Genomic DNA, 13,589 nt, shown 5'->3' on the forward strand with positions numbered 1-13,589 from the left:
GCAAAACCTGTGGGCCTTTGTGGCGCAATGAAAATTCAAGTTGTGGCGCAGCAAAAATTTCACCTCTCTCTCTTAAGGTGTTCCAGGTTCTAACGCGTGTTCATATGTAGTTTTATAGTGTTAATACGGAAGCCTCCTTAAGGCAGCAAATGTGTACATTTTTTAAGTGCCTTGTAGTGTCAATAAAGTCGCAAGAGAATAAATATGAAGGGACAAACAATAAACGCCAGTGCGGCATGAAACACGGTCTCGGTGTGAGTGTCGTAGCTCAGTCCGACCCCTCAAAAGAGACCCCAACTTCATTTAGATATTAAAAAGCAGAGTCTGAGATAGAGGAGATCTGGTTGTTGTTCAAGTACAAGTTTCTCAAGTTGAGCAGTTGTCTGAAGGTGCAGTTGACAGAAGTGATTCTGTTGGCTTCAAGGTGCATGGTCTTGAGCTGGAACAATCCTTCAAAAAGCTGATTAGGCAAATCAGTGATGAAGTTGTGTCCTAAATTTAACATGCCCAATCTAAGAAGCTTTGTGAAAGCTCCATTTTGAATGAGCCATATTCGATTCTTCCTGAGATTCAGATCGTACAGGGTTTCCAGGTCCTTCAGGGAATCTCTGCTGATGGCTTCTATGTGATTTCCCTCCAGGGACAGCCTCATGAGGCTGGAGAGGTTCCTAAAGGCTTGTGGAACATACCGCATGTTATTGGAGGCTAAATCAAGCTTTCCTAAAGAAGGCAAGTGTGAAAATAGAAGTGGATGGATTTTGAAGATACTGCAGTGGGACAAATCCAGGCTGATGAGGTTTAATAGTCCTCTCAAAGTGTATGCGTGCAGGTAGGTGAGGCGTGAGTTCCTGCTGAGGTGCAACTCTTGCAGCCTGCTGAGAGCATGGGAAGATCCTGGGGTCAGGAAAGTCAAATTGTTTCCATCTAGCCAGAGGCTGTGAAGGAAAGTCAGGTTTCTGAGAATCCACAAATAATTGTTGGAGAGGTTTAGAGAGATAGTGGATGCTGCTATTTTTCCAGGTAGGGTTTTCAGTCCAGCTGTGTTGCAGAGGATAGTCTCTTCAGGTGTACATTTGCATATGCTTGGGCATGGATTGGAGACATTCAGACTCAGCCCAGCCTTTGCTGCACAAGTAAATATAAATATTACAAGAAAGAACATGACCAGCCACACATCAGCCACAGCATCTAATACCTGATGGATAGTAGAGAAGGATGCAAGAAAAAGAGCATATACCTTTTGGGCAGGTGAACTGCAGGCATGGCAGGGTCAGTTGGACTGTGCACTGTGAAAATAAATCAGCTGGTTCTTCCTGCTGCAGCCCCGTGGGGTTAAGTGTTTAGGCACGTCAAAGCTGATAAAGCTCTGCCCTGAGAGGCAGGGAGACTTCTCAGCCCAGCATCATGCTCTGATAGTGGTTTTTCCCACCTCCTGCCCTCTGCAAACAGCAACAGGTAGCAGACTTCCTCTGGCAGCTGTCTGGGAGAGGCTCCTATTCATGGGTTATCACCATTCTCAGAGTCTGCTTGGTAGTTGGCTCAAAAAAAACTCTTCTGGGAGGAATTTTTGTGATTTTCTCCAGCTAGAGCTTCAGCAAAGGCAGTGAAAGGTGGCTCTGCCATCCAGATGTGAGATGAGGGCTCTCACCCCAGCATGGCTGCACACACAGACAGAGGCCCTGACCTCAGGCTCAGGGAAATGAAGTTGGGGTCCCTTTTGAGGGGTCGGACTGAGCTACGACACTCACATCGAGACCGTGTTTCATGCCGCACTGGCGTTTATTGTTTGTCCCTTCATATTTATTCTCTTGCGACTTTATTGACATTACAAGGCACTTAAAAAATGTACACATTTGCTGCCTTAAGGAGGCTTCCGTATGAACACTATAAAACTACAATACGAACACGCGTTAGAACCTGGAACACCTTAAGAGAGAGAGGTGAAATTTTTGCTGTGCCACAACTTGAATTTTCATTGCGCCACAAAGGCCCACAGGTTTTGCAGGCCGAGGGCCCAGTCTGGAATTTCTCACACCTTATTCCAAATATTAAAAACTCCGCAACATCTAAACAAGTTGCACTTCCTTCACCTGAGCAGAAACAACCTCAGCTCCCTGCCCATGCGCTTGTTCACCAAAGGGACCAAGCTGAAGTACGTGTTCCTGTCCCACAACCCCTGGAGGTGTGACTGCAGTATGCTCTGGTTCTGGCACTGGACAGCCACGTGCCGGGATGTCATTGAGGGACTGGACTGCGCCTTCCTGGGCCCTCTCAACACAACAGCACCTGAGGAGCCCCGCTCTGGGGACCTGCACAGTGCCACTGGAGTTGGCCAGTGAAGACAAGTGCAGGGTGGCCAGTACCAGCATGGCTCCCAGGCCCCCTGCTCTGCCAGGCAAGCTTATCCTGCTGGCACTTGCCTGCCACACATGGTACAATGAGAGGGGATGGGGCATTGTGGTGGCCACATTTTAATGGTGTTTCAATTATAAAGTGTAGGCGGCTTATTTATTTTCTTGAAATTTGTTTCTGAACAATGGTTTTCATGACAGGTGGATTTTATATGGAAATAAAAGGATTTATTATATAGGAATAAATTATTTCATTCATGTGCAATACTCTAATCTGAAATGTTAACGTCAAAATTCAATGCAAATGCTCACATTGGCAAGTTCAGGGCTGGGGCTTGTGCTGGTGATGTGGGGCTGGGAAGCATGTTCCTGTCTGTCCTCCCTATTTCCCAACTGACCACAGCCAGGTGTGACCACCCTGGGAGGGGTTGCCTTCCCTTGCCCAGCCCATACTGGACATATTGTGAGTATTGCTGAAATAGGAATAAATTGCACGTGCTCCAGGACATCTGGAATCCTTAGAAAAGGCCCAGGCCATCAGCATTGCTGTGAGCATGTGGTACCTTCCCACAGTGGGCACATGGGGATCTCTGCTGTTAGAATGTACAACAGTGTTGGAGGTGTGGGCAAAACCAACACCATGTAAAACATTTTATCACTCAGCTGTTCCTCACAGCACTGAACCTCAGCTAACGTGGCTCTGCATTTACCCCGGCAGAGGTCATTTGTCTCAGGGATGGTCTGTACAAGTTGTGTCTCCCTGCATGCCATCAAGGAGCTCTGTCACAGCACAATTCCAGTGCCATACTCCCAGTCGGCCTCCCTTCAGCTGCTGGGAGACACAGATCAGCCTTCTCTGTCCTCCCAAATGGAATTTTCCATTTGTGCAGGTATGTTAAAAACCCTTACCCAATGTTTACTTGGTGCTCACAGAAGGAAGCAACAGAATGTGTGCCAGACATACCACATTTGTCCCTGTCCTTAGAGGAATTATCCCAAACTGATAAGAGGTAAGAGAGAAATAAACCCTTGTTTAGGGCTGAAAACACACAAACCAGCACAATTTGACATGGGAAACCTGCCGTGGAGTGCAGAGCAGGACCAACCTTTGCTGTTACGCCAGGGAAGGGACAAAGTGGGGCTTCACAACAAAACCACACATGCTGCATCCTCATTATATTTGTGATTAGGTTTGTGCAAAGTATTTAACAGTCAATACAATAAATTTTTGCTTACATTGTTTGTGCTGTTTCACCATCCTCACTTTCCTCAGCTTCACATATTTTGAGAAGTAGTAGAAAAAAATCCAGCTGGTTTCTTGCTTTTGCATTCCTCTCTATCAAGCTGCAATATAAAAAGGCAGAAGCAAAAATGCGAGCAAACTCCACCTCAGCAATTACTTATATCCCTAAAAGATTCTATTTTTTCCATTGAATAATACAAATTGGTGAATGTACTGGTTTTATGTTCACCAATTTCTGTTTCCCGAATTATGTGTAGTGGTTTGAGTGCCTACTAGAATTATTTACTCTATTTCTGCTGTGGGATAGGATTAGGAGAGAAGCAAAGCAGGCTCAAAACTTAAAAGGGTATAAAGACAGGTTTATTAACAAAACTACAAGAGAGAAAAAAAATAAGAAGAATCCAAATAAAACCTTCAAACACTTCTCTCCCTCAACAGCTTTTCTTTCTCACAGACAACGTATAAAGACAAAACTTGGAACTTTAGGTCAGTTTACCATTTATAAAATAGTCTTTCATCAGTTCTTTTAGAGAGAGAAGTCTCTTTTAGTCTGCCATGGAAACTTCCCCAAAAGACAAGAACAGTCTTCTTGTGGCTTTTAATTCTCACGAAAGCAGCCGCCTGGGAATCTGCATTTGTAAAGTCCCTCCCATATTACGCAGCCTTTCCCACAGCTGCATATGGGCCGTGGACACTCCTGGGGTATCATTTTAAAGATGAACGGTTCCAAAAGCAAAGGATTATCTTCATCTTTAGGAACAGAGATATTTTCTCTTTCTAGGGGCAGATCTTTATCTCATCTCTCTCTCTCTGTTCAAGCTTCTCTTAAGATCACATCTACTTCAATATTTACCTAGTCCATCACAAATGCCTTTGCTTATATCTGCAATCTGAATACTCTCATCTCCCCAATGTGTATTTTTCCATGATTTAAAGGAATATTCTAGTATATTACAGTCTATTACCATAGCTCACAAAAGATTTTCAGCCTAAAACTAAGGCATCTTCTCATCTTCTTCCATCTAAGAGGTAACTTTTCTTTTACTGACTTTGATGTCTTAATATTGTCACTCTATGCCTTCATTCTGTCTTTTCTCTCACTCAGAGAAAGGTTAGTGCCTTGCAAGTTTCATCTGTGCAAGGAAAGAGTTAACATTCTCCCAGGTCTGCAGAGGGCATGATGGTTCTTTCCCAGGAGGGGGCCGAAGGTGGTAAATTCAGGCCATGCCAGGGCTGGGCCAGGGCCTGTCCCCTCCGTCTGCAAGGGGTCTTGGTAGTGGTGGCTAGAGCATGCTGGGGGGGAGGGACAGCTAGGATCTTATAAGATGCAGCATGCCCGCGGCTTGGGCTGCTTGGGCCTTTCCCTCCCTTCCTCTGCCTGGCAGCCGCTGGGGGGGGGGAAGGGGCTGGCCTGGCCCGGATAGGCCTCCCAGGCTGTGATGGAAATGCGGCTTTAGCAGTAAGGTTTTAACAGCCACTGGAGGCCCAATCCAGCTGGGATGGGGCCTCTTCTCCTCCTCTCCCTTTGCCCAGCAGTCATTGGGCCCAATCCGGCTGGGACTGCTGCAGTGGCAGGAACCAACCAGCCACACAGGCCTGGGGGCCACGCAGCAGAGCAGGGCCAGCCTCGATGCCCCTGTTATCTCCTACCAGGCCAGAAGAAAAAAGAGATTTTCCTGGAATTCCTGATTTTTAACCTGTGTAGTCCAGAGGCATATCCCATATTTAATTGGTTAATCAGGCTGCCAACATTCAAAGCCACTCACTAATTGGTTTTTTCCACAGCTTTCTTCAATCAATGCAAAACCAGTGCACAGTGAAAAATTTATATGGACAAGAACCTTGCCTTCTCTGAACGCTTTGAGAAAATATTCCTTCCACTTTTACACTACCACCTCATTAAACAGTAACAGGAGCACAACTAAATTGCTTCCTCTGTGCTATGATAAAAAGTCATAGAAATATTTAACAACTTATACACAGTATGCTCAGGGAGAACATGTGGCTACATTTTTAATCCACAAAAAATGAAACTTGCAAGGAATACAAGAAAAAGGCCAGAAAACACAGGCCTTGAGGAGGCAGTCTGGGCTTGCGACGACATTTGGAGGAGGACCTTAAGATTAAGGCTAAGGACAACATGCATCCACAAGGGAAGCAGCAAGTCCAACTATTTAAAAAAAAAACCAATACTGATGCCTTGAGTTTTAGCTTTCATGTTTTTCAGATTCTGTGCTGCCTAAGTGTGTAGTTCTGAGCCTCATATTAAGTGCTAGCAAGCTCTCTTCACAGAGTAGGTAGACAAATCCTTTTCCTGCTGAAGACCAAGGACAACGAGTACAAGTTTCAGGCACAAAAGCATAAACAACGGTGGACTGAAGAAAGAGAACAAGAAGGATGAGACTTCACAAGCCAAAGCTGCAATTGGACAATTAACCCCAATATGCAAATTAACCAAAACTTACAAAAGTGTAAGACCTCATGACCGGTCATCCATTTTGTGACCATTTTAAGTCCACCTTGGGTGTAGCCCTGGTCAGGCTCTTGTCCTGCACAAGGTGTACCCTTAAAGGCCTTTCAATAAATATCTACTTTATTCTCTAGCTCTGTTCAGTCTCTGTTCTGGGTCAGCCTTTCCAAGTGTCTTGGCTAGATAGACAGGTATCTGCCAGGGAAGTCTCCCTTGGAATGTAAGTCCCTCCTCTCCCTTTCCAAATTATTATAAATTTGCAATTAAAAGGCTGTCAGGCAAAGATTTTGGGAACAGGTATAGTAGTTCTTTACTAGGGATATAAAAAAAAATTACAAATGTTGTAGTACAGAAGAATAAGCAAGCAAACAAACAAGAAATCCCAGAAAACCCTGACAGAGTCAGAAATACAACCTGATGCCCTTTTGGTCAGGGTGTTGGAAGCTGTCCAAAGTAAGCCCTCCTGGAGTGGCAGATGTGGTTCTTTTGGAGTAGAGATGGTCCCGTAGAAAAAGGGCCCAGTAATGGTGAGATGGGTCTGGTCTTCCTCCAGGAATCCAGTGGAAAACTTGATGACTGGTGACACTTGTGGCTCCTTTTTATCTAGGTGAAGATGGTTTGGCTCCTCCTCCCTGGGTAGAGCATCTTACAATAGTATGATGTAATGTGTCATGTCACTGGTGAACTTTAATGGTCCATTAACAGAAGATATTCCCATGGGGGTAGTGGAAGAATGAACAGAGATAAGCAACACTGACCCACCCGGTTTTTAACAGCTGGCTTCTTATCAGAGAAGGCAGTTAGCCTCTCCTTAACAGATAAAAAACCCAAAATCTCCCCAACCGGGTCGGCCACCTCTTTGTTTGAGTTAAGTACTCTTAAGTATCCAACACTTAGTCTCCTTGGTAACTTTTGGGGAAAAAATTCTTTAGAGTTAAAAAGAGACAAACCTAACCCCCAACCCCAAGGCATCAAAGCTGACGCTGTTAAAAAAAAACCTATGAAACAAAAAGCATGTAATTGAAGAAGCAAAATGAACTGTAAATACTAACAAGTAATTTAATATTAAAGAGCAAAAAGAGTTGCAGGAAGAAGGAAATGCGCTAGTTTACATCTCCTGTTGGAAATTTTAGGTCTGTTTGACAAAACAAACTATTTGAAAACCTGCTTGATAAGGAGAGAAAGCACTGGGTTTGTCCTGATTGCTCTGCACTGGACCTTCAGTGTGAGATATCTGCTTTGCTTGGACCCCAAACTTTTCTTTCTTAAATACATCCAGCACTAGGAGATGCTTTCCCATTCTGTAATTGTCAAAGTACCCATTTCTGCCCCTTTAGCCTGGTACCAGGAGAGAAAAGAGGTAAGACAGGACAGATGCACGTGGCCACTTCCAAAGTCCAAGAATTTTGACCTTAATTACACCACGCCCCCCAGACAGTGCCATAAATCACCAGAACACTGTTTCAGTGGGATGGCTGTGACTCTACTTACGGTATATTGCTCCATCTTGAGTGAAAACATGCAATTTCCTGTGGGAAGCTTTGTTAACATAATTTTCTTGTGAAAAAATTGTACCAGTGGAAAGTTTCCAGCCAGCTCTGCACAAGGCTTCATGCAGGGAATCACTGGGGTGCTTTGCTGACACACCACATTCAGAGCAGGGAGCACTCCCAGCCGGTGCCATCACAGCCCCCATGCCCTCACCACTGCAGCAGGCAGGGCTCCCGCTCATCTTCTCCCAGGTGCCCCAGCCCCTCTTCAGCTCCCTGTCAAATTCCTCCTTTTCACCTGTCTTTTTTTCATCTCATACACACAGAAAAATTGGCTCTTTCACTCAATTAGCCCTCATACTAATGTTCATCTCTGAAGGCCTCAAGACACAACAATACAGAAGTTGCTGTTTCAAACAAAGATTGCTTCTAAGGGACCTTTCCCTGCTGTGCTCCCAGCAGCACCAACCCCTCAACATGCTCTGAAGGACCAGTACCTAGTATCAGATTTACATCAGGGCATTAAAGATGAAGAAAGATTGTGTGTGGCACTGCAGCCCAGAAGTATCAGCTGCAACTGAAGACAGGCTGCCATGCTGGGTCAGTGCAAATAAGGAGAGAAGCATGTATTTAAATGTTTTTATTTCAACTAATGCTTTGCCACCATATTACATCACTTTGAATAGCTTGGAACAGCAATACGATCTCAAAATATTGCAAACAGCTTGCCAAAGCAAAAGAATATTAAATCCTATGGATACAGCATCTTCCTTCTTTGGCGACAATGCTTCCTTCCAATTATCTGTAAAAATAATTTTGTATTCCAGCACATTTGCTGTTCACTTTATTGAACCCTGCTGTTTATACCATTTGTCTCTTCCCTGCATAAAACCTCTCCACGATGTAGTATGATTTTGTATCTAACAGCATTTTAAATAAAAAAGTTATAGTTTTCATGCAGATTTTTTGCAAAAATTATTTTCTAGGTGCACAGAACTGAACCAAGATGCAACAAAAATGCATTCACTTCCATTCTCAGCTATAACCATGCCATCAGCAACATGATCATATGTTATTGCAAGAGGTCCAAGGATGGTGGTATTATCATATGTAGTATAACCTTAAAAAACAAACAAAAAAAAAACCTTTTTATAAGCAGCAAGAGAAAAAAACTGCCATGCTTTATTTTTAAAGTAATCAAAATAGTTAGATGTACAAAAAAGCACCATGTACAAAGAATACCAGAGGAAGTATATCTTCCTAATACCACATTTCTCATTTAGCATTGCGAGCTGGCCTGCAGCTCCCAACTTGTAGCTTTATTTGCAAAATTAAGGATGTGGTCAAACCTAAAATATGCTTGGACTGTAGAAATTAAAGTGGACTGCAGATAGAAATTAGATTTGCTTCCATTACAACTCATACCAACCACCTTATAGCTCTCAAGGGTAAAAAACACATATCAAGTATCTGAGAAACAATGGAGTGAAAACAGCTCCAGAGCAATATTGCAAGATGCAGGTCTGCTATGAATGCATTTCTGTGAGCTCTTGATAAGTTAAACTTTCCTTTGGGAAAAGAGCACATCTGTTGGTTAAAACTCCTCCCCCTGAGAATTTTGATAAATTTGTCTTGCAAAGCAAAACAAAGTCCTTTGAACTTCAACAGTTCCAAGGCCAACAGCATTTCAACATGGTCACAGCTGATCTGCTACTCATGCACTCAGGGTGGCAGGTTGGGTTTTTGTTGCATTTTGGTGGTTTTTTTTTTCTTTACATAGATCATCCCTTTTATACTCGCTTCATTCCTCTGCCCATCAAGCAGGCAAACACGGTCATGACCATCTTTGGCTTCACCTCCACAAGATCTTCTGGAAGAGCATAAACTCTGGCACCAATTCTTCTTGCCATGGACACAGCATACCTATTCACCACGGAAAGATGAGGTGGTCAGCACTGAGACAGCTACCAGAAAATGACGAGTCAAATCCTGCCCCATCCAACACAATTTCACCTATTCTTTATTAAGATTCAAGATGCGGAACAGTTTGATCACACCACATAATTTGGTTTTATAAGTTTTTCTCATCTTTTGCTGTTTTTCTTTTCCACAGTAAGGTGTTTATAATGTGCAAATTGACTTTTGAATGTCAAGCCCACTTTACTGATGGTTAAAAAAGAATCTTAATTAATATTTGTTAGGGCTAATAGCATATATAATGAAGGATTAATCATGTAACATTTCCTCTTCTCTTTGCTCCTTATGAATAACAAAGTGAGACTATTATCTGCCAGAAATTTTGTTGTCATTCTGCCACTGCAGAACAGTCACAGAACACACATTTCAAAGGCATGTTTTAATAGGCATACTTTAAACTTGACAATCTATGATGATTCAACAAGACATAAGACATAGAAGGGTTCCATTTCAAAACTTTGAGCCACCAGCTGAACACTTCAAATGCCTGAACAAACAGGTGAGAAATAGAGTATTACTGGTAAGAACTACCAAAGCTGTTCTGCATTTCTCTCAGCAAGCCAGAGTTCAGCCAACTGCTCCCTCCAGCATCACAGGCAAGGACAGCAACTCTATTTCAGTAAGTGCTCCTGTCTAAAAAGTACTGTGATAAGAGACTGAAAACCACAGCGATAAACAGTGGTCAAAATACCTGCAGCTTGAGGCCAGTACATTGAATGTGCACCCTTCCAATGCAAAACAGCTTTTGAGAAAGAAAACTTACTTAGCGTTATTTTGCTTGTCATCTTCTGATAGGTGACCAGTCTTTACTAGGTCATAGTTGATACAACCAGGCTGGATGGCATCGATTAAATCCACAACTGGCAAGCTCGTGCTGATAATCTTGTCCTAGAGAATACAAGGACAGAGAAGTAAAGATGAGTGTCCTTAAAGCATAATTCTCACCTCAATTCAGCTGCTCTGCAACGTGCAACCAAAGAAGTTTTAAATGAGCCTTTTCAAAGCAGCAGTGTTAGTGACTATTCCCAGGTGGACCAGAGGGAAAACCAAACTGCTGCCTCACCTTTGGTGATAATACAATACTATTACTCCAATTTACTGCAAGTACTCTGAAAATCCAAAGAAGTAATCATTGTGCAGGCAGCAGCTCTGCCCTGCTGAGCACAGCCCAAGGCACAATGCTCACCTCCAAATGCACACCAGCTCCAGCCTCTTTGCTTGCCAGCATCTCAACTCCCATCTCTGCCCCAGATCCTGACCACCCCCCCCCCTCCTCTGACACTATTCCCCACTATGGGCAGTCCTAAACAGTCTCCTATCTTGTAGCTTGAAGCCACTCTGTTCCCAGCACAGACTGAATCCTGTCCTGTTTAAACTCCTTTCTAAGATGCCCCTGCTGTTCCTCCAGCCGAGGTAAAAAAAAATTGGGTACTCGTCTCCTTTTGTAGGCAAGAAGGGAACTTGCACCTTGAAGTTCTGGATGGAGGTGGACTTGTCAGCTTCTTTCAGGGTCTGGTTTACCCAGTTGACTATAATATCATCATTGGCTTTCTGACCATCACCCAGGTCCTCGAGGACATTCAGTGTGTACCTGAGAACCAGTAGAGAGAAAAAGATTAGGCACAGAGCCAGGACAAAGCCATGCAACCAGGATGCAACATGAGCCATGGCAGCTTGGAAAGTCTTTACATAGTCTCAGCTCTGGGCTTGGGTTTTTTTTAAACTCCTTTAGCAAAAAGAAAGAACCATGTATCTTATCTGAAGTGTGATTTCTGTTAAAGCATTTAGTCTTTCTAGCATTTCATGTCCTTTAATAGGAGCTCACAAAATTGCCTGGGCTCAGGACACTTGTTAAACTGTTTGATGATGGAGCATTTGCTCCAATGGGGGTAACACATTACCTAAAAGGTGTGTATTACCTCAAGAGTTGGCATTCAGACCTCTAATGTCAAATTAGGAGCTACCATGCACCTTTTTTCCAGAAAAAAAAAATCAGAACATAAAAGTTGTGTAACGTTCCTGCTCAGGGTTTCTGCTTGTGGACCAGACTTGAGCAGGTGAGAGAGTGGTGATCCTTGTCACAGGATGATCACAGGTCCACTATCAGGCTGTCCAGAGGTGCCTGCTCCAGCCTCTCATGTGCAGCTCTATCACAGTTCTGTCCAGCTTTGTCTCAGACACCCCCCCAAAGGACAGAGGTTTTACAATCATTCTGGGTGACCTGTTCAAGGTGCTGCAACACTCACATGGAAGAAACTTCTAAAATTCTGTACTCCATTCACAAGTTTCACATGTTTGAGAGGGGTCCTACCTCCTCATCAACTGCCAGACCAAGGCCAGTGTAAGCATTGGGTTTCCATCATTCAGATCTTGCCCTCCGATGCCAACCAGGGAGAATTTAGCTGGATGCTTTCCCAAGTCTACAGCATAGTTACAGTTTTCCAGCTACACAGGACAGAGTTTAAACAGAAAAATCACTCACAAACACACTCAGTCGACTGGAAGCCTCAAACAGGAATTTTTAGTGTCCATGGCTTCCTTTAAAGTCTTTTGACATGTTTACCTTTTTCATATTTGCTCCAAGTTTAGGGTACGGAGGCTTGTTAACCTTATTCCAGTCAACAGGAACTTTGATCTTTTCATATAATTGTAGTATTACCAGTGCATCTTGGAGATCACTAAAGTGGAAAACATGGATTAAGTCTAATGTTTTGAGATTTGAGTGGACTGACTTTGTCACATCATGAATAATTACTGTTCTTTACAGGTTGTTGCAATTTCAACAACAACCCTATAAAGGAAAAAAAAGCTGGGTCTCCCGAGAACCTAAAGCTTACCCATAGAGGTGATTTACATGGGGGTTCACACCAAGGGAGTTCATCCAGTTGCGGAAGGTCTGTTCCTCACGTGTCTCTCCTACATGACAGATAACAGGTTCACTGCAAATTCTGCAAGTTCAAAGCAGAGCAGGGATTTCCACCTTGCAAGGCAGGGAGCTTTGAGCAGCAGAGCTCACCAGGAGGTTTTAAGCAGAGAAAGAGTATTTTTTTCTACTATAATTTTTTTCAAAGGAAGAGGGTGACCCTGCTATCTAATCTTGGATATAATTTTGATTTCCTCAGGCCTCAGAAAAGCCTTTTGCACTTTCTGCAAGAAAAAGGAGCAGGAAGGTCTTTCACATAGGTGTTAGCTAACAGCTGTCACAGCCCAGTCCCAGTTGTGTCAACAATTAGTGCTCCCATGAACATCTCACAGCATTTCTGAGGTTTTCTTGCCCATCACAGGAAATGGCAAAACCAAATTCCTCAGCATGGTGAGTGACGGGCTGCTGGCAGTGTGCCTACAGGTTCAGGCTCCACAACAGGATCAGAGCAGCTGAACAGGCTGCCAAGTACCCTTCTCATCTTCCCCACCAAATGAGTAAACAACCACTGCAGCACTGAAGCCTCAAATCATAGGTGTTACTTCAATGGAGATACCTCTGCAGGGCACAGCCTCCAGTGACACAGCTGTTTACTTTAGATAGTCCCCTCCTGCTAATTTTGTGAATGATACAGCCATCACCTTCCAAAAGGGTCCAGTCGATGTCCTGGTTTTCAGGCTTGGTAAGTGCTGGGTACTTGTTGAACAGGTTGGCAACGAAGGCCAGGTTCAGTTTGGGGTTGCCACTGACCACATCAGCTGGTGTGACAAACTGCCGGCAGCCGAGCCGATCTGCCTGTTGCAGCATGTACTCTGCCCTCCGCAAGTCATCCTTCTCCTGCCAGGGATGCAATGGACAAGAGCTGTCATGGGACAGACTGGGCTGCAAAGCAGATGGGAAGCTCCTGACCACTATGTGGAGCAATGTCACAAGTCCACATTTGGCGTCAGTCACTAACTGAGTGAAGGGATGAGGCACACACACCAACCCCTGCTGCTGTGCCATTGTCATGGCTTGTCTTGCTATTTTTCTTAGCATGGTGCTTTCTAAGTTCACATGCTGTCAAATTTTAATGTTTTTGGAACTTGGTGGTTCAAAAGAAGTCAATATGCTCCTGAATGCAGCAAGCCCACAA

General features: G+C 43.8%; 2 protein-coding genes across 2 annotated transcripts in view; both read right to left on the reverse strand.

Moving 5' to 3' along the window:
* Positions 1–268: 268 nt before the first annotated feature.
* LOC136373311 (nyctalopin-like) lies at positions 269–1,162 on the reverse strand. The gene is given in 1 exon segment (XM_066338206.1): positions 269–1,162. A coding segment is annotated over 1 exon segment (894 nt).
* Positions 1,163–9,311: 8,149 nt separating this feature from the next.
* Positions 9,312–13,589, reverse strand: part of LOC136373325 (plastin-3-like) — a 68,057-nt gene continuing 63,779 nt past the window's right edge. Inside the window, exons 10-16 of the mRNA XM_066338220.1 lie at positions 13,096–13,291; positions 12,369–12,447; positions 12,095–12,209; positions 11,843–11,976; positions 10,999–11,122; positions 10,295–10,419; positions 9,312–9,477 (exon numbers count right to left, since the gene is read on the reverse strand). Coding sequence (XP_066194317.1) covers positions 9,345–9,477; positions 10,295–10,419; positions 10,999–11,122; positions 11,843–11,976; positions 12,095–12,209; positions 12,369–12,447; positions 13,096–13,291 — 906 coding nt within the window. The 3' untranslated portion in view covers positions 9,312–9,344. The remainder of the gene's footprint in view (positions 9,478–10,294; positions 10,420–10,998; positions 11,123–11,842; positions 11,977–12,094; positions 12,210–12,368; positions 12,448–13,095; positions 13,292–13,589) is intronic.

This window comes from Sylvia atricapilla, chromosome W, assembly GCF_009819655.1.
Source record: "Sylvia atricapilla isolate bSylAtr1 chromosome W, bSylAtr1.pri, whole genome shotgun sequence".
Classification (NCBI taxonomy): Eukaryota; Metazoa; Chordata; class Aves; order Passeriformes; family Sylviidae; genus Sylvia; species Sylvia atricapilla.